Raw genomic sequence first — 21,204 nt, 5'->3', positions numbered from 1 at the left:
TGGACTCAGTTGTGAAAGGTTTGCACAAGCTCTTAGACACAGCAGCTGCTCAGGGAACACTGAACAGAATTGTACTCTCTCCTAGGCCTATGAGGCATACAGGTTTCTCTGACTTTCGCGGATTCAAGATGGGAGAGAAGGATGCAGACGTAAATTCTTCATTTTAGCCTCTTTCCAACTGTTCCCGGCTGGAATCTTTTAAAGCGAGGCGGAGGCAGCAAGAGTCAGGGTTCTTAAGCGCTTGCTCCCAGGACCCAGCAGAATTTTACGAATTGCGGTTGGGCGGAAACAGAATTGAGTCACCACCAGGCTGGGGCGGGAGCGCGTCCGGGGGGCGGGGGTGGGGAAACGCGCAGGCGCAGTGCTGATGAGAAGTTTACCTGTGCTGAGGCGGGCGGAGCTAAACCCGGGAGCGCGATGGGGGGGCGGGGCGAGCGCGATGACGTCACGAGCACGCCGCCGCTGAGCTCTCGGAGGAAACGGAGGCCACCACGGCGCGGCGGTGAGGGAGGCGGAGGAGGTCCTCGGACCTGTGACTTCAGAGTGGCCCTGGCGAGAGGCGCGCCGTCGGGGTGGGGCGGGCCTGCGGAAACGCTCCGGAGCCTAGCGGCCCTATCAGTGCCCCTCGGTTGTCTCCGCCCCTCCCTCAACCAACCCAGCAACCGGGTAAGTGAGGTGCCACCCCCTTCCAATTCCCGAGTTTCCGCCTAATGTGCGGAGTTGGGGGCCGCCACCTGCTTGTCTAGCGACCTTGGGCATGGCTTCCTTGGTCTGGGCCGCAGGGCCCCGTCTGGCTTCTAGGGCTGCAGACGTCATGCTCCAGGCCCCTACCGGAGCTGACCGGCTTCACCCGTTCCCGGACTCCTACCTGGCGCCCGCCCTGGGTCCTTGCGTACTATCTCGGCCTGCTAAGATTTCGGGCGACCGCTGACTCCTTTGTCACAAGCCCACCCCGCCCTCGCCGTCAGATTGCAGCCCATTGCCCGGGACTGGGTTGTGTTGCTGTGCCCCGAGGTTCCGCCCCCTTGCTTTCTGCTTGGTGTTTGGATAGGACTTCGAAATGAGAAAAGAGGTGAGAGTTTTCCTGTGGCTCTCGTCATCAGAGAAGGAAGGAAGATGGGGCGTTGCGGAAGGGGATGACTGGTCCGTGAGGCTCAAGGGGGGGGAAAAGGAGGGTAATGGGCAAGGATGGTCCAGGAAGTTGTTGGAACAGAAAGGAGAGGGAAGGATTAGAGCAGGGGTCCCCAAACTTTTTACACAGGGGGCCAGTTCACTGTCCCTCAGACCGTTGGAGGGCCGGACTATAAAAAAACTATGAACAAATCCCTATGCACACTACACATATCTTATTTTAAAGTAAAAAAACAAAATGGGAACGAATACAATATTTAAAATAGAGAACAAGTAAATTTAAATCAACAAACTGACCAGTATTTCAATGGGAACTATGCTCCTCTCACTGACCACCAATGAAAGAGGTGCCCCTTCCGGAAGTGCGGCGGGGCCGGATAAATGGCCTCAGGGACCCGCAGGGCCGCGGGCCGTAGTTTGGGGACCTCCGGATTAGAGAATGGGGCCGCGCAGGTGAAAGCACTGGGGTCCTGGAGGGTGGCAGTTCATTGACTCATGAGCCCACTCTGTGCAGAAGCAGTGGTGAACTGAAGACACAGCCTCGATCTGGTGGAGCTCAAAGTTAAGCCGGGCAGCCTGGGAAGAGAGCGGGAGTGTTATAAATTCTGTTAGGGTGAGTACTGATCCTTTGGGAGCATTGGGGAGGGTTTCCTATTCTGGAGTTGAGGTGTTGGCAAAGACTTTTCAGACCAAGGGAGTGATATTTAGGCCAAATACCCAAAGGGAGACTAGGAATTAACCACTTAACGAGTGGGAGAAAAATATTTCAGGATATCAATTCTCTTGAGATCCCAGGCTGCCTCCTTTCAGCAACAAGGTAGGCTTGATCTTTACATTTTATACCCTTGATGGGTCTGTGAGAAAAAGAACATTCGATGGAGAGTCAGAGGAGCAGGATTTTCTATCTGGGAATTTTTTTTTTTTTAAGACTTTATTTATTCATTTTAGAGAGGGGAGAGAGAGAGAAGGGAGGAGCAGGAAGCATCAACTCCCATATGTGCCTTGACCAGGCAAGCCCAGGGTTTCGAACCGGCGACCTCAGCATTCCAGGTCGACGCTTTATCCACTGCGCCACCACAGGTCAGGCCTATCTGGGAAATTTATTTCACCTTGCTGAATGTTCCTTTCCTCCTGCAGCCCTGCCTACTTCACAGGTTGATTGGGAACACCACATGAAATAATGCAAGTAGGGGTGTGCTGTGCATTGGAGATGTGATGCAAATGTCAGGAATTCTGGTTACAGGATGCAGTCATCGGAGCGTGAGGGGTGTGGGCTCGAAGCGAGTCCTAACGTGATGCCTGAGGTTCCCCTGGAGTCTCCACCTGCCCCTGCCAAGTCCCTGGGGTTTGATCTTTTCAACTTGGTTCTGTCCTACAAGAGGCTGGAGATCTACCTGGAACCCCTGAAAGACGCAGGTGATGGTGTCCGGTACTTGCTCAGGTACATACTTTGTAGAGTTGCTTTGATCTGCTGGGCCTCCTGCCTTCCTGCTTCGTAGTTGCCTTGGCTATTTAGTCAGGGGCTGCCCTGGTGACGAGAGGTTCTGGGAAGTCTGTTGGACCTCTGGGCTTATTCCAGGCCCACCCTGTGTCTCAGGCCCAGCCCCTGGGAAGCAGACCCTGGGGACCACCTGGCCTTTAACCAGGGTTTCTTCTTTGTGGTTGAATAATCTCATCCCTCAGGACTGCAAGCTAAACTTGAACATTGAGCCTTCTATATCCAGAGCAGGCTTTTTCTCTCCCTTCCAATATTAGTTTAATTGATAGTTAAATTTGTTTTACAAAAGTCATGTGTTCTTTTTTTTTGTATTTTTCTGAAGTTGCAAACGGGGAGGCAGACAGACTCCCGCATGCGCCCGACCAGGATCCACTCAGTACGCCCACCAGGGGGCAATGCTCTGCCCATCTGGGGCGTTGCTCTGTAGCAACCAGAGCCATTCTAGCGCCTGAGGCAGAGGCCATGGAGCCATCCTCAGCACCTGGGCCAACTTTGCTCCAATGGAGCCTCAGCTGCGGGAGGGGAAGAGAGAGACAGAAAGGAAGGAGAGGGGGAGGGGTGGAGAAGCAGATGGGCGCTTCTCCTGTGTGCCCTGGCTGGGAATCGAACCTGGGACTCCTGCACGCCAGGCCAACGCTCTACCGCTGAGCCAACCTGCCAGGGCCAAAAGTCATGTGTTCTTAATATTGCATCTCAGTGGAAGAACATAAAACCTGATTGTCTTAAAGAGCGGGCATTCTTACCGTGGAGCCTATGAAATGGGCTTTACAGGTATATGGAGCTCTGGAAACTGAATAAAAAATTTTATGTGGGCACACGTTAATATTTCTAGGGAGAGGCTTCAAATTTTATCAGATTCTCATAAAGGGCCTTTAATTCTCTTATAACGCTCAAAAGAGATAGGAGGCAGAGTGGGTGAAGTTGGATTTAACTTCTTTTTTTTAAAAATTATTTTTTTAATTAATTCATTTTTTTAGATAAGAGAGACTGAGAGAGAGAGAGAGAAAGAAGGGGGGGGGGCAGGAAATATCAACTGCCATATGTACCTTGTCCGGGCAAACCCAGGGTTTTGAACTGGTGACCTCAGCATTCCAGGTCAATGCTTGATCCACTGCACCACCACAGGTTAGGCGGGATTTAACTTCTAAGGGTGCGATTGAGTAATCATTCTTACCTCAGTGTGGAAATAGTGGGAGGTTTATTTTTTATTTTATTTTTAAAAATATTTTTATTGATTTTAGAGGGGAGAGAAAGAGAGAGAAAGGTGGGGGAGGAGTGGGAAGCATCAACTCGTAGTAGTTGCTTCCCATATGAGCCTTGACAGGGCAAGCCTGGGGTTTCAAACCAGCAACCTCAGCGTTCTAGGTTGATGCTTTATCTACTGCGCCACCACAGGTCAGGCATTGGGAGATTTGTTTTTAACTTTCTGACCAAGGCCCTAATTTTTCTTTCTTTCTTTTTTTTTTTTGACAGATAGAGTCAGAGAGAGGGGCATATAGAGACAGATAGGAAGGGAGAGTGATGAGAAGCATCAGTTCTTTGTTGTGCCACCTTCGTTGTTCCTTGATTGCTTTCTCATATATGCCTTGACCCTGGGGTCTACAGCAGAGTGAGTGACCCCTTGCTCAAGCCAGCGACCTTGGGCTCAAGCCAGTGACCTTGGTCTTCAAGCCAGCAATCTTTGGGCTCAAGCCAGCAACCATGGGGTCATGTCTATGATCCCATGCTCAAGCCAGTGACCCTGCACTCAAGGTGATGAGTCCGTGCTCAACCTGTATGAGCCCATGCTCAAGCCGGGACCTTAGGGTTTTGAACCTGGGTCCTCCACGTCCCAGTCTGTCGCCCTATCCACTGTGCCACTGCCTGGTCAGGCGGCCCTAATTTTTCTTATTCTTCCCAGAAGCCCTTTAATTTATGGCATTGTCTCTGGAGATGAGCTAGTCAGTATTCCAGCGCAGGTTCCCTACTGTTAGACTACTGTACTCTTGGTGCCAGGGATAGTAAGATAGTTTAAGGAGAGGGGCTCATTTTATAATCCCGCCATGGCCAACTGTCTGAAATGAACTTCAGTCTCCCCTACGGGTAGGGGTGGGCTCTGCAGAGCATGGGGCTGTGCTCTGGTGGGTTCTGCTATGTGTGCAAGTACTCATGTGTGAATGCAGATGTTTGTATATATGTATGTATGTATGTACATATGTATGTATATAATCTATACATGTGTTTTGCCCATTTTTTGCAAAACACACAAAAAAGTTAAATATATCCTTCCTTTTCCTTTTCCACCTCTGGTTTGTTAATGCTTCTTGGTACTACTGTGTTAGGTTTTTTCTTCCTTATGAAATTAGAAATCTGAGGATGTGGTGGGATTGATTAAAGCTGGAGGGAGGAGAAGCATTGGGCCTAAAAGGCCCTTAGGAGGATGTGGCCTCTGTGCCACTGGGAGACAGAGCACTGGTCTGTGAAAGTGGCTGTCAGATTAGTTTGTGTGTTTGATTGTTCTTTTCTTAGTAAAGAGGATTTGACTTTGAAGAGGGACCTAATCTTGAGCTGTGGCTGTTAGGTCTGAAGCCTGGAGCGGCAGATTTTTAAAAGACTCATCTCTTCTGGGATCAGCTACTCTAGTAGGTGGTCTCCATGTCCAAAGTGTCAGTGGAGATAGAATGAGAGATGATTTAAAATGAAAGTGACTTCAGTGGCTGTCTGATGCTTTTATTTCTGAAATGAGATTGGCTTTAGACCTGACTTTTAATTTGCTTTTACCCTGATAGCTGCCACTCGATGGTTTGGAGGCCTAATTAGTGTGGTACAGTTGGAGTGTGTTTGTTGAATTTTAAAAGACAAGCAGAGAGAGGTCATTTTATTTCCTTGTTATAATTTTTTTTTTTGGATGACAGAGACAGAGAGACATAGGAACAGATAGACAGGAAGGGTGAGAGATGAGAAGCATCAGTTTTTCATTGTGGCACCTCAGTTCATTGATTGCTTTCTCATATGTACCTTAACTGGGGGGCTACAGCAGAGCGAGTGACCCCTTGCTCAAGCCAGTGACCTTGGGCGTCAAGCCAGCGACCTTTGGGCTCAAGCCAGTGACCATGGGGTCATGTCTATGATCCCACACTCAAGCCAGTGACCCTGAGCTCAAGCTGATGAGCCCACACCCAAGCCCGATGAGCCCATGCTCAAGCCCGTGACCTTGGGGTTTCAAACCTGGGTCCCCAGTGTCCCTGTCCGATGCTCTATCCACTGCACCACTGCCTGGTCAGGCCTTGCTATAACTGTTAAGAAATAAAAATAGCATATAAGTTAGTTAACCTCATTTAGTAACTCTGAAATACCCCACTCACAGCAAAAGAAAATATACATTTAAGTTCTGAATACGTTGCTTACCAGCAACTTACCTGTTTATTTTCCTATATGTTTTTCTCCTCTAATGGCTGACCTTAAATACTGGCACTGCTCTTTAGACTGTAGGTGTCAGTGGCTTCATTATTATATCCGTGCTCTTTTTTCCCATTTCAATGCCTTTTATCAGGGACTAAGCCAGCAGTGTTTACTTGTCCTCAGTAGCTGGAGTCTCGTCTTTCTCCCTCTTTGGGAGCTCTGCTTTGCCCTTAGGTGGTGGGAGCTGGGTCTGTGTTTGCTTCTGTCTGTTCTTGTTTACTGAGGGCATGTGTGCTGAGAGAATGCTGTACCTGGTCTTGTCTTCAAGTTTTAATTTATTAAAATAAAATGTTTTTCTCCTTTTGAATTAATGTATGTTTAAAACAAACTAAAAATTGCAGAAATAAGAAGAGAAAGTGACAGTTGGGGTCAGAGAAATCCTTTACATTTTGTTCTCTTGGTTTGTGTTAGATGAATCTTGTGCAGTGAATATACATTCTTATGAAATTGTAAAGAATGTTATCTATGTAAATTAGGTGTCAACAACAACAAAAGGACAATTTTAAAGAAGAATGTTATTGTCACCTTTTAAAGAGACCAGAGTCTTACAAAACAGGTTAAACTGTATTAAGTAAGTTTCTTTCTTTTTTTTTTTGACCAGAGTAACAAACAGGCTTTATTGAAAGGAAGGAACCCTGCCGGGCACTTCTCTGGGAGAAGAGCGCCGGTTACAGACTGGTTACAGACTAGGGCAAGTTATATAGTATTTGGGAGAGCCTGAGGGGTACTGAGGCAAAAGTCCTGGTATGTTCCCTTTTATGGTTTTAGGATTTCAGCTTTCTGGAATGCTCCTTCTTGGGCGGTTAATCAGCTTTTTGGAACTTTTCTGCCTCAGGGGCAATTGTCCAGTAAGTAAAGGGTGAGGTCAGGCAGCCAGGTGGGACAACAGAAGGGCAGTTGGAAGTTCTGGTAAATTCATATATCTATCATTTCTCAACCCTGTGGTATGATAAAAAGGAAAAGAGGTGAGGGGAAGAAAAGGGTATGGGGTTCAGGAAGGAGGTTTGTCTCCGACCCGCCATCTTCTGGAGCTACTTCCTGCTGTTATCCCTCTTGGGGGCCTCCTTCATGAACCTACCCCCTGGGGTAGTTGGAGTAAGGGTGTAAAAACATTTGATTTTAGGTAATCCTGGAGATTTCTCTCATTTGAGCCTGAAGGAACTATCTGTGGCCCGGCAGGTGTTCAGACAGGGACAGATTGCTGGCCAATCAACCTTGTCCCGGGTTTCGGCACCAAATGTTAGAATCCATGGGAGTCCGAAAAGACTAGAGTAACAGGCTTTATTGAGAGGAAGAAAGGAACCCTGCTGGGCTCTTCTCCGGGGGAGAAGAGCCTAAGTAGGTTTCTTAATAGATAATGTTATGAATTTTTTCTCCTTAATATAGGAGGTTCTACAGGTCTTCCAGTTCTTAGCCCAGGGGTCGGGAACCTTTTTGGCTGAGAGAGCCACGAACGCCACATATTTTAAAATGTAATTCCGTGAGAGCCATACAACAACCTGTGTACATTATGCATTATCCAATAAGAATTTAGTGTTGTCCCGGAGGACAGCTATGATTGGCTCCAGCCACCCACAACCATGAACATGAGCGGTAGGAAATGAATGGATTGTAATACATGAGAATGTTTTATATTTTTAACATTTATTAAATCATTAGTATTTAAACATTTATTATTTTTTTTATTAAAGATTTGTCTGCGAGCCAGATGCAGCCATCAAAAGAGCCACATCTGGCTCACGAGCCATAGGTTCCCAACCCCTGTCTTAGAGGGTACCTTTTCTCACCCCAGAGACGATATGTGACTTTAACTCCTCTCCCAGTCACCTGTCCAAGTGAGAGACCCACTTTCCATTTCTCCTTGACTGCCTGAGCTCCAGGCCCCCTGCTCTTGCTCCTGGTTTTTTTTTTTTAATTATTTTTTACAGAGACAGAGAGTGAGTCAGAGAGAGGGATAGACAGGGACAGACAGAGAGGAATGGAGAGAGATGAGAAGCATCAATCATTAGTTTTTCATTGCGCGTTGCAACACCTTAGTTGTTCATTGATTGCTTTCTCATATGTGCCTTGACTGCGGGCCTTCAGCAGGCCGAGTAACTCCTTGCTGGAGCCAGCGACCTTGGGTTCAAGCTGGTGGGCTTTTTGCTCAAACCAGATGATCCCGTGCTCAAGCTGGCGACCTCAGGGTCTCGAACCTGGGTCTTCTGCATCCCAGTCCAACGCTCTATCCACTGCTCCACCGCCTGGTCAGGCTTGCTCCTGGTTTTAATGACTCACCTGTGCTGGCCCATCCGCCTCCCCTTCCCATACGGAGAAGCAGCTGGCTCACCTTTTTTTTTTTCTTTTTTAAAAAAAAACACCTCCTCGAGGCAGGTGCTATTATTTTTTTTCCTGTTTTTATTTTATTTTATTTATTTATTTTTTACAGAGACAGAGTGAGTCAGAGAGAGGGATAGACAGGGACAGACAGACAGGAATGGAGAGAGATGAGAAGCATCAATCATTAGTTTTTCATTGCGCGTTGCAACACCTTAGTTGTTCATTGATTGCTTTCTCATATGTGCCTTGACCGCGGGCCTTCAGCAGACCAAGTAACCCCTTGCTGGAGCCAGCGACCTTGGGTTCAAGCTGTTGGGCTTTTTTGCTCAAACCAGATGAGCTCGTGCTCAAGCTGGTGACCTCGGGGTCTCGAACCTGTATCCTCGGCATCCCACTACGCTCTATCCACTGTGCCACCGCCTGGTCAGGTGCAGCTGGCTCATCTTTAGTGACCAGAACTCTCTGTGTTGTAGGTGGCAGACGCCTTTGTGTTCCTTGCTGACCTGCCTGGGCCTCAACGTCTTGTTCCTCACTTTGAATGAGGGTAAGGACTCTTTCCAGCAGCCAGGGTTTTTTGTGCGTGAATGTGGGGGTGGAATTCTGAGAAGCAGCCCTGTGTGAAGGAGCCACTGGTCTTGCTCCGGAGTTGGCCTCCCTCTGTGTCTGCATGATGTCAGAACGCAGGTTCTGGAGAGAGGTGCTCTGGGCTAGCATCCTGGCCGGGCTGGTGGTATGACCTGATGCCTAGTTCCCTCACCTCTGGAGGGAGGATACTAACAGTGCTTTCCTCAGAGGGTGGTTGTAGGGAAGGAGATGACCTATGTATGACACTTAGCTTGTGCCTGACACAGAGGAAACAACTAGTACAGTACAGTGGTCCCCCTTCTCCAAGGTTTTGCTTTTCATGGTTTCAGTTGTCCTGTGTCAACCTACTGTGTGCTATCATGTGTTTTAAAATGATTTTCAGCTCTAACCGGTTGGCTCAGTAGTGGAACATTGGTCTGGCGTGTGGAAGTCCTGTGTTCAGTTCCTGGTCAAGGCACATAAGAGAAGCTACCATCTCTCTTTCTCTCTCCCCCTCCCACAGCCATGGCTCGAATCGTTCGAGCAAAGTTGGCCCCAGGTGCTGAGAATGGTGCCATGGCCTCGCCTTAGGTGCTTAAGTAGTTTGATTGCTCAGCCACAGAACAGCAGCCCAGACGGGCAGAGCATGGCCTGGTAGGGGGCTTGCTGGAATCCAGATCCTGGTCAGAGCATGTGGGAGTCTGTTTCTGCCTCCCAGCCTCTCAGTTAATTAAAAAAAAAAAAAAAATATATATATAATTATTTATTATTATTATTTATTTATTTATTTTTCACATGTATGAGACCAAGCGTACCTGGCTGCTAAAGAGTATAGCAGACAGGTATAGTTAAGAAACAACTTTATTTTGAGCAGGGGGAACGACATATAATTATTTTTTAAATATTAAGTGGAAAATTCCAGAAATAAGCAATTTATAAGTTTTAAATTGAGTGCCAGTCTGAGAAGCCTGATAGAAGAATCTCTCACCATCCTGCCCTGTCCCTCCTGGGATGGGAGTCACCCCTTTGTCCAGTGTGTCCACCTGGTATATGCTACCTCTCACTTAGTAAACTTCTTGTTTATCAGATTGACTATCGTGGGATTGCAGTGCTTGTGTTCAAGTTACCCTTATTTTTACTAAGCAGTGGCCTCAAAGTGCAAGAGTAGTGATGCTGGCAATTTGGATATGCCACAGAGAAGCTGTAAAGTGCTTCCTGTAAGTGAAAAGGTCAAGGTTCTCAACTTAAGAACTTTCTAAATTAAACTTTTTTTAAACATTTACAAATTTTTTTAGATTTTACTTATTTTTAGAGCAGATTGAGAGAGAGAGAGAGAGAAGGAGAAAGAGAGAGGAAGAGAGAAGGGGAAGGAGCAGGAAGCATTAACTTCCATATGTGCCTTGACCAGGCAAGCCCAGGGTTTCGAACCGGCGACCTCAGCGTCCCGGTCATTTCTCTGTCCACTGTGCCACCACGGGTCAGGCTCTAAATTAAACTTTATCATAGGTATGTATCTATAAGAAAAACATAGTATATGTAGGGTTCAGTGTTATCCATGATTTCAGGCATCCACTGGGGGACCATATGCCCTGCAGGTGAGGGGTTCTTCTGTTATAGCTATTATTTTTATTGTTTCCTTTTTTTTTTCTTTCATCTTTTCCAAAGGAGAGGAGGGAGATAGAGAGACAGAGTCTCACTCGTGCCCCGACTGGCATCCACCCAGCAACTTCCATCTGGGGTTGTGCTTGCAACTGAGCTATTTTTAGCACCTGAGGTGGGGTCTTAAGGGAGCCATCCTCAGTGCCTGGGCCTGACGCACTTGAACCAGTTGAGCCATGGCTGTGGGAGGGGAAGAAAGAGACAGAGAGAGAGAGAGAGAAGGGAAAGAGAGAGGAGAAGCAGGTGGTGGCTTCTCCTGTGTGCCCTGACCAGGAATAGAACCTGGGACATTCACATGCCAGGCTGATGGTCTACCTCTGAGCCAACTGGCCAGGGCTATTTTATTCTTGACTGAATGCTTTTTCCAGTTTGGTTTCCAAGCTGATTTTGGGGTCATTTGGGGCATGACATGGGGTAGAGGGACCAGGAAGGAGAGCTGAGGAGGATTTTTGGCATATCTTTCCATTTTCTCTGGCTTAGCAATGGGCCCAGCAGGGGTTGCCGGGCAGTCAGCACCGGTGAGGTGGTCCAGTGTGAAGTTTTTGAGGTAGATGTGTGGACAGATGGGTAGCTTATGGGTCCTGGGTAATGATGTCTTCTGGGGACCTTGTATAAGAAGGTATGCCGTAATCCAGCCTCTTCTCTTATTGCAACTGGGAGATGGCTGCAGAAGGAGCTGAGCCCTTCTGGGAAATGAGTGAAGCACCTGGGACAGAGTGTTCTGAGAAACTGGGGCCTTGGTCATGTATTCATTCTCCCACTGAACCCACGTTTCTCAAGCGTCCCCTTTGTTTTCTATGGAGATGGGGACACAGTGGGTTGAAAATATACCCATTTCACATAAGACCTCCTATTGTGTCTCAGTAGGGCTCTTTATTTGCCTAATAACACAGATATCATTCCCAAGCTGGTAGGTTTTTCTGAACATATTTCCAGAGTAACCAGTTCATGTGACAGTTATTTACTGAGCATTTACTCTGTGCCCAGTGCTCTGTTAGCCTGCCTCGGGGATACCAATGTTCCTTTGGATATCCTCTCAACCTCATCATTTTCAGTCCACAGTGGTGTGGGGTATCCTGAAAGCAAAAGGAGAGGTTTGCAATCTGTCCAGTGGCCCGAAGGTCAGAGTGTCAGTCACTGGGAGCCCTTGTGGCCAGACTCCAGGCACGAGCCACCTACTATAAGCAAGCGTAGGTTTTTTAATATGAAAAACATGGATCTGGTGCTAAGACAGTGACCAAATAGACCTAGTCCCAGCCCTCAAGAGTCTACAGCAGTGGTTCTCAACCTGTGGGTTGCCACCCCGGCGGGGGTCAAACGACCAAAACACAGGGGTTGCCTAAAGCCATAAAGCCATCGGAAAATACATATTTTATTTAAAAATGTATTGTATAATAAATATGCATTTTCCGATGGCTTTAGGCGACCCCTGTGTTTTGGTCGTTTGACCCCCGCCGGGGTCGCGCCTACAGGTTGAGAACCACTGGTCTACAGCTATACCTATACTCTGCCATGTGAGTTCTGTGAGGTGAGATAAAGCTGGGGTAAGGGGCTGGAGAGCGAGGGGGAGACCCAGTTTCCTAGGAGTGAGCAGGGAAGGCCTCTCGGCCAGAGCCCTAGAGGAGGCGAGGGAGCCAGCGTGTGGACATCTGGGTGGGGGAGGCTTCTGATCCTTGCTACCTGTTCACCTACAGCAGTGTTGATCCCACAGGTGCGTGGTACTCGGTGGGTGCCCTGGTGATTTCAGTGCCTGCCCTTCTGGGCTACCTGCAGGAGGTTTGCCGGGCACGGCTGCCTGAGTCTGAGCTGATGCGGAGGAAGTACCATAGTGTGAGGCAGGAGGACCTGCAGAGAGTTCGCCTTTCTCGCCCGGAGGCTGTGGCTGAGGTGAAGAGCTTGTGAGTATGGAAGGGGCCTGGGAGGTGAGGGACAGTCACAGTAACACCTCCCATCATGCTGAGTGCACCAGGCATTGTATTAGGCAAATGACATATATTATTTCCTTTCATCTCTTTAACAGTTTTGGGAGGTAGCTGCTGTTATTATCCTTGATGTTTGGATGAGGAAAAGGGCTGACACAGCGAGAAATTGACTGAGCTGGGATGAGAATCCGGATCCAGCTGGTTTCACAGCTTGTGTTCTTTCTACTAGGGAGACAGTTTAGGATCTTGCCTTAGGAGGTGCATGCATGAGCCAGTTCCTGGGTTCAAATCCTAGCTCTTACATTTCTTGCTGTGTGACACTGGGCAAGTTGCTCAGCTTTCCTCTGCCTCGGGTTGTTCAATGAGGTAATAGTAGGCTTACCTCATAGGTGGTTGTGAAGGTGAAACGATTGTGTAGTATGCAGGAAGTGTTTAGTAAATATTAGTCATTGTCATTGCACTATGGAAAAACTTTTTTTTTTTTTTTTAAAGGGACAGACCGGGACAGACAGATAGGAAGAGAGAGAGATGAGAAGCATCAATTTATAGTTGCGGCACCTTAGTTGTTCATTGACTGCTTTTTCATATGTTCCTTGATTGGGGGCTCCAGCTGAGCCAGTGACCTAAGCCAGTGACCTTGGGCTTCAAGCTAGTGACCTTTGGGCACAAGCCCAGAGACCATGGGGTCATGTCTGTGATCCCACACTCATGCTGGATGAGCCTATGCTTAAACTGGTGACCTCGGAGTTTTAAACCTTGGTCCTCAGCATTTTAGCCGATGCTCTGTACGCAGTGCCACCACCTGACCAGGCTGGAGAAACTTTTTTTTTTATTTTTCAATTTTAATTTTTTTATTTTAAGTGAGATAGAAGAGGCAGAGAGACATGCATGTGCCCTGATTGGGATTTAGCCGGCAGCTCCCATCTAGGGTCGATGCTCTGCCCATCTGGGCCACTTGCAACCAAGCTATTTGTAGAGCCTGAGGTGGAGGCTCGACAGAGCCATCTTCAGTGCCTGGGGCCCATGTGCTCGAATCAATTGAGGCATGGCTACAGGAAGAGACGAGAGAGAGAGAAAAGGAGGGGAGAAGCAGATGGTCACCTCTCCTGTGTGCCCTGATTGGGAATTGAACCCAGGACATCCACACACTAGACTGACACTCTGCTGCTGACCCATCCGGACAGGGCTTGGAGAAACTTCTTAAATGTGACAGAGCTGGTACTTCTGAGGAAGTACCTTAAGACTGTTGAATACTAGTAGCATAACTTCAGTAGCAGCTGTCTTAGTGAGCCCTCCCCGAACCGGGCTCTCTTGATACACAGCAGGGTTCCGTTTCTCCCTGGGCAGCAGAGGCATCTGAGGAGCTTCCAAAAAGAAGTCATAAACAGAGGCCAGTCCCCTGAGAATCGCAGCCAGTTATCCGGGGTGTGGCCTGGGTATCTGGGGTTTAAATTTTTTTTTTTACTTTGGAATGATTTGAGCTAAAGTCAAATGGAATGTATAATTTCTTCTTTTTAACATTTAAAAAATTTATTTATTTTAGAGAGGAGAGAGGGAGAGAAAGGAAAGAGAAGGGAAGGAGCAGAAAGCATCAACTCATGTGTCTTGACAGGGCAAGCCCAGGTTTTGAACCACTGACCTCAGCGTTCCAGGTTGACACTTTATCCACTGTGCCACCACAGGTCAGGCAGAATGTATAGTTTCAATCTTTATTGGGGTATAGATGGTGTAATACTTAGTAAGCCTGTATAAGACTTACTAAAGTGAGGTTGTGAAAGTAAAAACACAAAAGAAAGCTGAGAGGAGTTGTGAGCATACAAAGCACTCTCATATACCTGTTACTCAGAGCAGTTACTAACATTTTGCCACATTGGCTGCATCTCTCTCTCTCCACATTCACATGATTTTTTTCTTCCTGAATTATTTGAAAATAAGTTATGAACATCATGTCTTTTACCTGAGTTGAGATACTTTAGCATGCATTTTGAAAGAACAAGGACATTCTCTTATATAGCCACAGACCCATAATCAAAATTAGAAAAATTTACACTGATAACATTAATATTAGTATTATCTAATATACAGTTCATAATCAAATTTTACCAATTGTATTAATAAGGTCTTTTACATAAATTTCCTCTGGTTCAGTGTCCAGTCCAGAATTACACATTACATTTAGGTTTGTTTTTTTTTTTTTTACAGAGACAGAGAGTCAGAGAGAGGGATAGACAGGGACAGACAGACAGGAACAGAGAGATGAGAAGCATCAATCATCAATTTTTCGTTGCGCGTTGTAACACCTTAGTTGTTCATTGATTGCTTTCTCATATGTGCCTTGACCGCGGGCCTTCAGCAGACTGAGTGACCCCTTGCTTGAGCCAGCGACCTTGGGCTCAAGCTGGTGAGCTTTTTGCTCAAACCAGATGAGCCTGTGCTCAAGCTGGTGACCTCAGAGTCTCAAACCTGGGTCCTCTGCATCCCAGTCCGACGCTCTATCCCAGGGGTCCCCAAACTACGGCCCGCGGGCCGCATGCGGCCCCCTGAGGCCATTTATCCGGCCCCCACCACACTTCTGGAAGGGGCACCTCTTTCATTGGTGGTCAGTGAGAGGAGCATAGTTCCCATTGAAATACTGGTCAGTTTGTTGATTTAAATTTACTTGTTCTTTATTTTAAATATTGTATTTGTTCCCGTTTTGTTTTCTTACTTTAAAATAAGATATGTGCAGTATGCATAGGGATTTGTTCATAGTTTTTTTTATAGTCTGGCCCTCCAACGGTCTGAGGGACAGTGAACTGGCCCCCTGTGTAAAAAGTTTGGGGACCCCTGCTCTATCCACTGTGCCACCGCCTGGTCAGGCTGCATTTAGTTTTTATGTCTCTTTAGTTTCCTGTAACCTGGAGCAGTTCCTCAGCTTTTGTTTCGCATGACCTTGACATTTTTAAATAAACAAGCTGATTATTTTGTAGACTTTCCTTCAGTTTGGGGTTGTCTGGTTCTTCACGATTAAATTCAGGTTACGCATTGTTGACAGGAAATGACAAGTGACGTGTGTCCTTGTCAGTGCATCATGTCAGGAGGTATATGATGTCAGTCTGTCTCATTATGGGAGACACTAGCCTTTGGTCCCTTGGTTAAGGTTTCTCCACAGTAAGATGACCCTATTACCCTTTAGAGTTAGTAATCAGAGGGGGACACACAAGTAAATATTGTACTTTGTTCCTCATCAGGCATTTACTCACTACTTTTGAATCTATTGATGGGTCTTGTCTTTACCGATTTATTCCTGTGATGTTTGTAAAGGTGATTTTCAAATTGTCATTATTAGCTGGCATTCTACTGTAGTTCTTATTATCAATATGAACTCAACATTTTTTATTTAATTCAAGCCCTGGCCAGATAATTTGGTTGGTTGGAGCATTGTCCTGGAACATGAAGGTTGCCAGTTCGATTCTCGAGTCAGGGCACATACAGGTGCAGCTTGATGTTCCTGTCTGTCTTCCTCTCCCTCTCTTTCCTCTCCCTCTCCCTCTCCCCTCTTCCCTCTCCCCTCTTCCCTCTCCCCTCTCCCCTCTCCCCTCTCAAAAAAATATTAAAAAAAAATTTAATGGGTTATAATCTATTACTGTTGCTATTTATTTTGATCTCAGATTGTCCAAGATTTGGCTGGTGGGGTCTCTTGAGCTGGCTTCTGTTATTCTTCCAATATGCCCCATTGTTTTTGAGTGCTTCCTTACTTTCTGGTACAATAGGATATTCAAATTCATCTCATGCTTTCCCTACCCTAGCTCTAGAATCAGCCATTTCTCCAAGAAGCCCTTCACAAACCAAGATCTGGGTGCTCATTGCTTCTGGGGTGCATCCATTTAAAAAAACAACTCTTAAAATAAAATAAAAAACCTGGCCTCTGGTGGTGCAGTGGATGGAGCATCAACCTGGAATGCTGAGGTGGTTTGTTCGGGACCCTGGGCTTGCCCGGTCAAGGCACATGTGAGAAGCAACTAGCTATGAGTTGAGTCTTTCTGCTTCTCCCCCACACCCCCGTCTTTCTTTCTCTGTACTCTCTCTAAAATCAATAAATAAAATCTTTTTTTTTTTTTAATTTTTAAAAATTCATTTTAGAGAGGAGAGAGAAAGGGAGAGAGAGAGACAGAGAGGGAGAGAGAGAGGAGAGAGAGACAGAGAGAGAAGGGGGGAGGAGCAGGAAGCATCAACTCCCATATGTGCCTTGACCAGGCAAGCCCAGGGTTTCGAACCGGCGACCTCAGCATTTCCAGGTCAATGCTTTATCCACTGCGCCACCACAGGTCAGGCCAATAAATAAAATCTTAAAAAAAAAAACCTCTCCAAGTGAGCCTGCCTTACACATCACGTTGACACATTGACCTGTTACCTCCTGCCATTTATTCTCACAGCTGTAGTGTATCTAGAGGTGGGTGCCCCGCTCCTCATTATATAGAGGAAGACGGCAGCCCAGTTAAGTAAAGGTAAGGAACTGGCCTCATAGCAATAGCTGGGAAGAGACCAAAGCAGGAAACTTTGTCCTTTTTCTTTAAATATTTTTAATTTTTATTTATTTATTCATTTTAGAGGAGAGACAGAGAGAGAGAAGGGAGGGAGGAGCAGGAAGCTTCAACTCCCATATGTGCCTTGACCAGGCAAGCCCAGGGTTTGAACCGGCAACCTCCGCATTCCAGGTCCACGCCTCATCCACTGTGCCAAAACTTTGTCCTTTTTCCACCTCAGCGGGAGTTCCAAAAAGAGGACTGAAATGCAGGAATTTTCTCCTGAACTCTGGTGCCTCCAGCGGATTTGAAGAGACTGGCCATCCTGCCAGCCGAGCCTGTGAAGTCCGAGGCTCTGCTGCCCAGAGCTCTGTCAGCCCCTGGGGTGAGTGGGGCAGGGTATGCAGCTCATAGCGCCCCTTGTGTCCGCAGCTTGATCCAGCTGGAGGCCTTCCTGAGCCGCCTGTGCTGCACCTGTGAGGCTGCCTACCGCGTGCTGCACTGGGAGAACCGCACCGTGTCCTCACAGTGAGTGCCCCTCGGCCCCGCCACCTCTGCCCTGCAGGAATTTACAGCTTGAACCCCAGGCAAAGCCAGCTGTCTTGAAGGCCCCTGTGCCCCTAGCTTAGGCGATCAGAGCTGAGGCTCTTGTGGGCAGGCCAGCACATAGGCTTTTAGGTGAGAATGCACTGCTTTTGTGTAGAGACCTTTTAGATATGATTAAAATACACTGGTCACAAAAGTTAGGGTTTTTAGAGAATGTGCAGATACTCCAGTACTTTCAGCCTTTTGTGTAGTAAGTACATTTTCACCAATGAAATAAAAGTTGGTTTTGCATCTCATTTGCATACTCAAACAACTTTCTTTGACTTGTTTTTCTGATGTTCTTGTTTAATAAAAAAAAATCAAGTACTTCTTTTTTTATTGCTTCATATTCATTTTGAAATATCCCCTAATTTTTGTGAGCAGTGTATTTTAATAATGGAAAAAGAACTCACCATGTAATCTGCCACCTTGCTTTAGCAGCTGATCTCATGTTTAGATTGACTTCTAGAGTTCGTCATATGCATATTCTATAGCATCATAGTGTATATGAGGTTCTCATCTTTTTTCTGTTTCTTACTATTATATATCATAAATGGTTTTATTTGTTGCTACCTGGCTTTTGGATTTATTGTAATACCAGGTTAATATTGATGATGAATATATTATGATATATAGCGAACCATTCTTACACATTTAGTAGGTTTTTACTTTTATTACTAACCCTGTAGTAAACATTTTTATGGATTGAGCTTTAATCTTTTGAAAATTTTTTTTAGAATAAATTAAAGAATAGAATTACTGTATCAAATGGAGGAAATGTTCTTTGGGCCCTTTTTATATAATGACAATGGCAACTAATATTTATTTAGTTTTCCCCTTGTGCCTCTATGCTCAACACTTTCTGTGTATTGGCTCACTCTTCATAATAACTCTAGGAGGTAGGCACTATTTTAATCCTCATTTTGGCTGTGAGAGACAAGGGCACACAGAGAGAAATGGTAAAGCTGGATTCAAAACCAAGTTTGTCTTATTCTAGACTTCAGAGTCTAGAGTCTGAGTAGTGATGGTGAGCATTGAACCAGTTTAAATGGCCCTAGCCTCAGCCACCGTGGTGGCCTTACCAGTCTGTTGTTAACAGCCAGTGACTTGTTAGTAGTTATAAAGCCTTCCTTCTTGCTTTATTTGTATCCACTGGTTTGATTAGCGTATCTTGCCAGTTTATTAACTGCCCAGGGTTATTTCTTGCCTGACCCCTATGTGGGTGTGCTCCAGATTGTTTCCTTTAGCTCTTACGAATTTCTGATCCTGCGGTTCTGTCAATCCAGGTTCTATGGGGCTCTTCTGGGCACGGTTTGCATGCTGTATCTGCTGCCGCTGTGCTGGGTCCTTGCCCTTTTAAACAGCACACTCTTTCTAGGGAATGTGGAGTTCTTCCGAGGTAAGCCCCAGAGAGCCTGACGTATGGGCCCCTTGTTTATGTCTCTGCAGCTGATTATCTGTTTGTTTTGCCCTTCATAAGGGGGCACCACCATGCTAGGAGGGCTCTCGTGGTCTCTGCCTCCCTGAGATGTTAGGTGGGACATGGGAGGCTGTTACCACAGGTGTCCCTCTGCCTTTCTGAGGCAGGTAAATCACTGCTTACATGATATGGTTGCTTCTGGGACATGAGGGAGGGGTGTTTTCCCAGTGCTGCCACTGACTCCCAGGATGTAGCCCCCTGGAGTAGCTGCCACATCTCTGTGTGGTCCCAGAGTCCCTGCTGCTGTCTGACTTCTGAAGTAGTGAGGCAGTCTGGAGAGACGCTCAGTTACAAACCCTTGGACCTATACATATGTTTGGCTGGTTGCTATATTTGTTTTCCTTGCTGTGGTTGGGTAATTAATTGTAGAATCCTTAATTTATCAAGCACTTACTACATTTAATCACTATAGCAATCTCATAGGGTGGGTTGTGGAACCTCTGTTTTGTGTATGAGGTGACTTGTTCAGAATTAGGAGGGTGACTCTTTGCTAAGGGAGAGAGTGGGGTGCTGGAAGAAGAGTAGAAGAGGCAGCCAGCTGCAGAAGCGATACTCCCAAAGCACCACTCATTGCGTCCTGTTTCTGCCTCTCACCCCCTCCCCTGGCCTTGGGTAGTGGTGTCTGAGTGCAGGGCATCTCTGCAGCGGCGGATGCAGCCCAGCCAGGAGGAGGGCGCCTTCCAGAGCTCGCTGCCACCAGATGCTGGGGGGAAGGGCGTTCTGCCAGACTGCACACCTGCAGCCACGCCCACAGAGGTGAGCGCTCCCTGCCATCAGGACAGAGCCTGCTGTGGGCAGTTCTGGTGCCTTCCTGTTCCCAGCTTGTTCATACCACATATGATGGTGTGTGGTATGAACCCCTGGGCTGGCCTCTAGTTCCTGTTGCTTTCCAGGCTGCATCCCCTCTAAAGTGCTAATAATTACAATAATAATAGCCCTCTGTGCTTTATTGAGTAGTTATTCTGCTGTTCTAAGTACTTATAGATATTAATCCTGTGAGGTGTAGGTTATTTCTGAGGATGAGATTGTTCTTTGTGGAGGAGATGGCTGAGGCACACAGTCATTGCTGGAGGGTGGTGTCCCAGATGCAGACCCACCCTGTGGTTTTGGAACCTGTGCTCTCACCACTGTACTGCACAGCCACTGTGGGTCCATCATGATCTTGGGCCCATCTCCCTGTCCCTACTAGGTCAGAGAGTACCTTATCCCGTGTCTTCCTTCTTTATTGCAGCTGTGTGATTTCCGCTGGGGCAGGACCAGAAGTTTGGGAAGCCTGGATGCGGGCTTAGGGAAGGTGGCCTCTGCCTTGGGGTCAGGGCTGCTGTCCCTCTCCCTCTGTAATGGAGTCTGTCTTCCCAGGACCTCACGCCGGGCAGCGTGGAGGAGGCCGAGGAGGCCGAGCCTGATGAGGAGTTTAAAGACGCGATTGAGGTGAGTGGCCCATCCCTAGCACCGTCTACTGACCAGGCCGGAAGTTGGGTGGTCTGGAGCTGTGTGGCTTCTCACATCCTGAATCTGGGTTTTTAAAATTCTTTACATCCATGTGGAAAGCTGAAACTTGCTCTGAGCTAGAACTCACCGGATGAAAGGGTGCCACTGAACTTCTGCCTGTCCTGTTGCCGATCTAGTGATCTGTCACGCTGCCCGGGAGCAGAGGGCCCTGCAGGGGAGGCTGCTCCTTCACCACATGGCTTCAGACTGTGGACTTGGCAGATTTGGGGGAGGCACTGCCGTGGATCTCCCAACTGCTATTATGCAAAATGAGGTCTGAAAGATGCCCCTTTGGGGGGGGCTGGAAGGAGAGGTTGTAGAAAGTGGTTACATGGCCAAGTGCTAGGTCAGAGAAAGTTAAACAGTCTTTCTGATTGTTAGACAGTGGTTCAAATGGATAGTTTTCAGTGTTTTATTTGGCATACAAACCTTAAAAAAAATTTTTCAGCCAATATTTAAAAACATGGAGATTTCAGTGAAAACCCTGGACTTTTATTTTTCTGAAAAAGTCAGAAGGTCTGGGTGCCTTGAGTATTCAGTGGTCAGTAGCTGAGGAGTTATTGTTCTCTTTAGAAAAACCAGTAGTTCCCACCACTCTCCGTGTTGCCT

The 21,204-nt window shown here is 47.0% G+C and overlaps 1 protein-coding gene and 1 non-coding gene across 11 annotated transcripts in view; one reads left to right on the top strand and one right to left on the bottom strand.

The window, feature by feature from the left end:
• Positions 1-432: 432 nt before the first annotated feature.
• Positions 433-21,204, top strand: part of ZFYVE27 (zinc finger FYVE-type containing 27) — a 29,843-nt gene continuing 9,071 nt past the window's right edge. Inside the window, exons 1-10 of one of the 10 annotated variants that reach the window (XM_066355257.1) lie at positions 433-666; positions 969-1,072; positions 1,646-1,744; positions 2,375-2,572; positions 8,863-8,933; positions 12,324-12,510; positions 17,472-17,567; positions 18,911-19,023; positions 19,721-19,860; positions 20,464-20,535. In XM_066355257.1, the coding sequence (XP_066211354.1) occupies positions 2,376-2,572; positions 8,863-8,933; positions 12,324-12,510; positions 17,472-17,567; positions 18,911-19,023; positions 19,721-19,860; positions 20,464-20,535 (876 nt within the window). In that variant the 5' untranslated portion in view covers positions 433-666; positions 969-1,072; positions 1,646-1,744; position 2,375. The other 9 variants (XM_066355256.1, XM_066355254.1, XM_066355260.1 and 6 more) reach the window with 9 other exon arrangements.
• On the bottom strand, positions 9,749-9,878 carry LOC136385131 (small nucleolar RNA SNORA63). Its single transcript, XR_010747740.1, has one exon. It is a non-coding gene; the product is annotated as a small nucleolar RNA SNORA63 (small nucleolar RNA).

Source organism: Saccopteryx leptura, chromosome 13 (assembly GCF_036850995.1).
Source record: "Saccopteryx leptura isolate mSacLep1 chromosome 13, mSacLep1_pri_phased_curated, whole genome shotgun sequence".
Classification (NCBI taxonomy): domain Eukaryota; kingdom Metazoa; phylum Chordata; class Mammalia; order Chiroptera; family Emballonuridae; genus Saccopteryx; species Saccopteryx leptura.
This window is presented reverse-complemented; position numbering and strand designations above follow the sequence as displayed.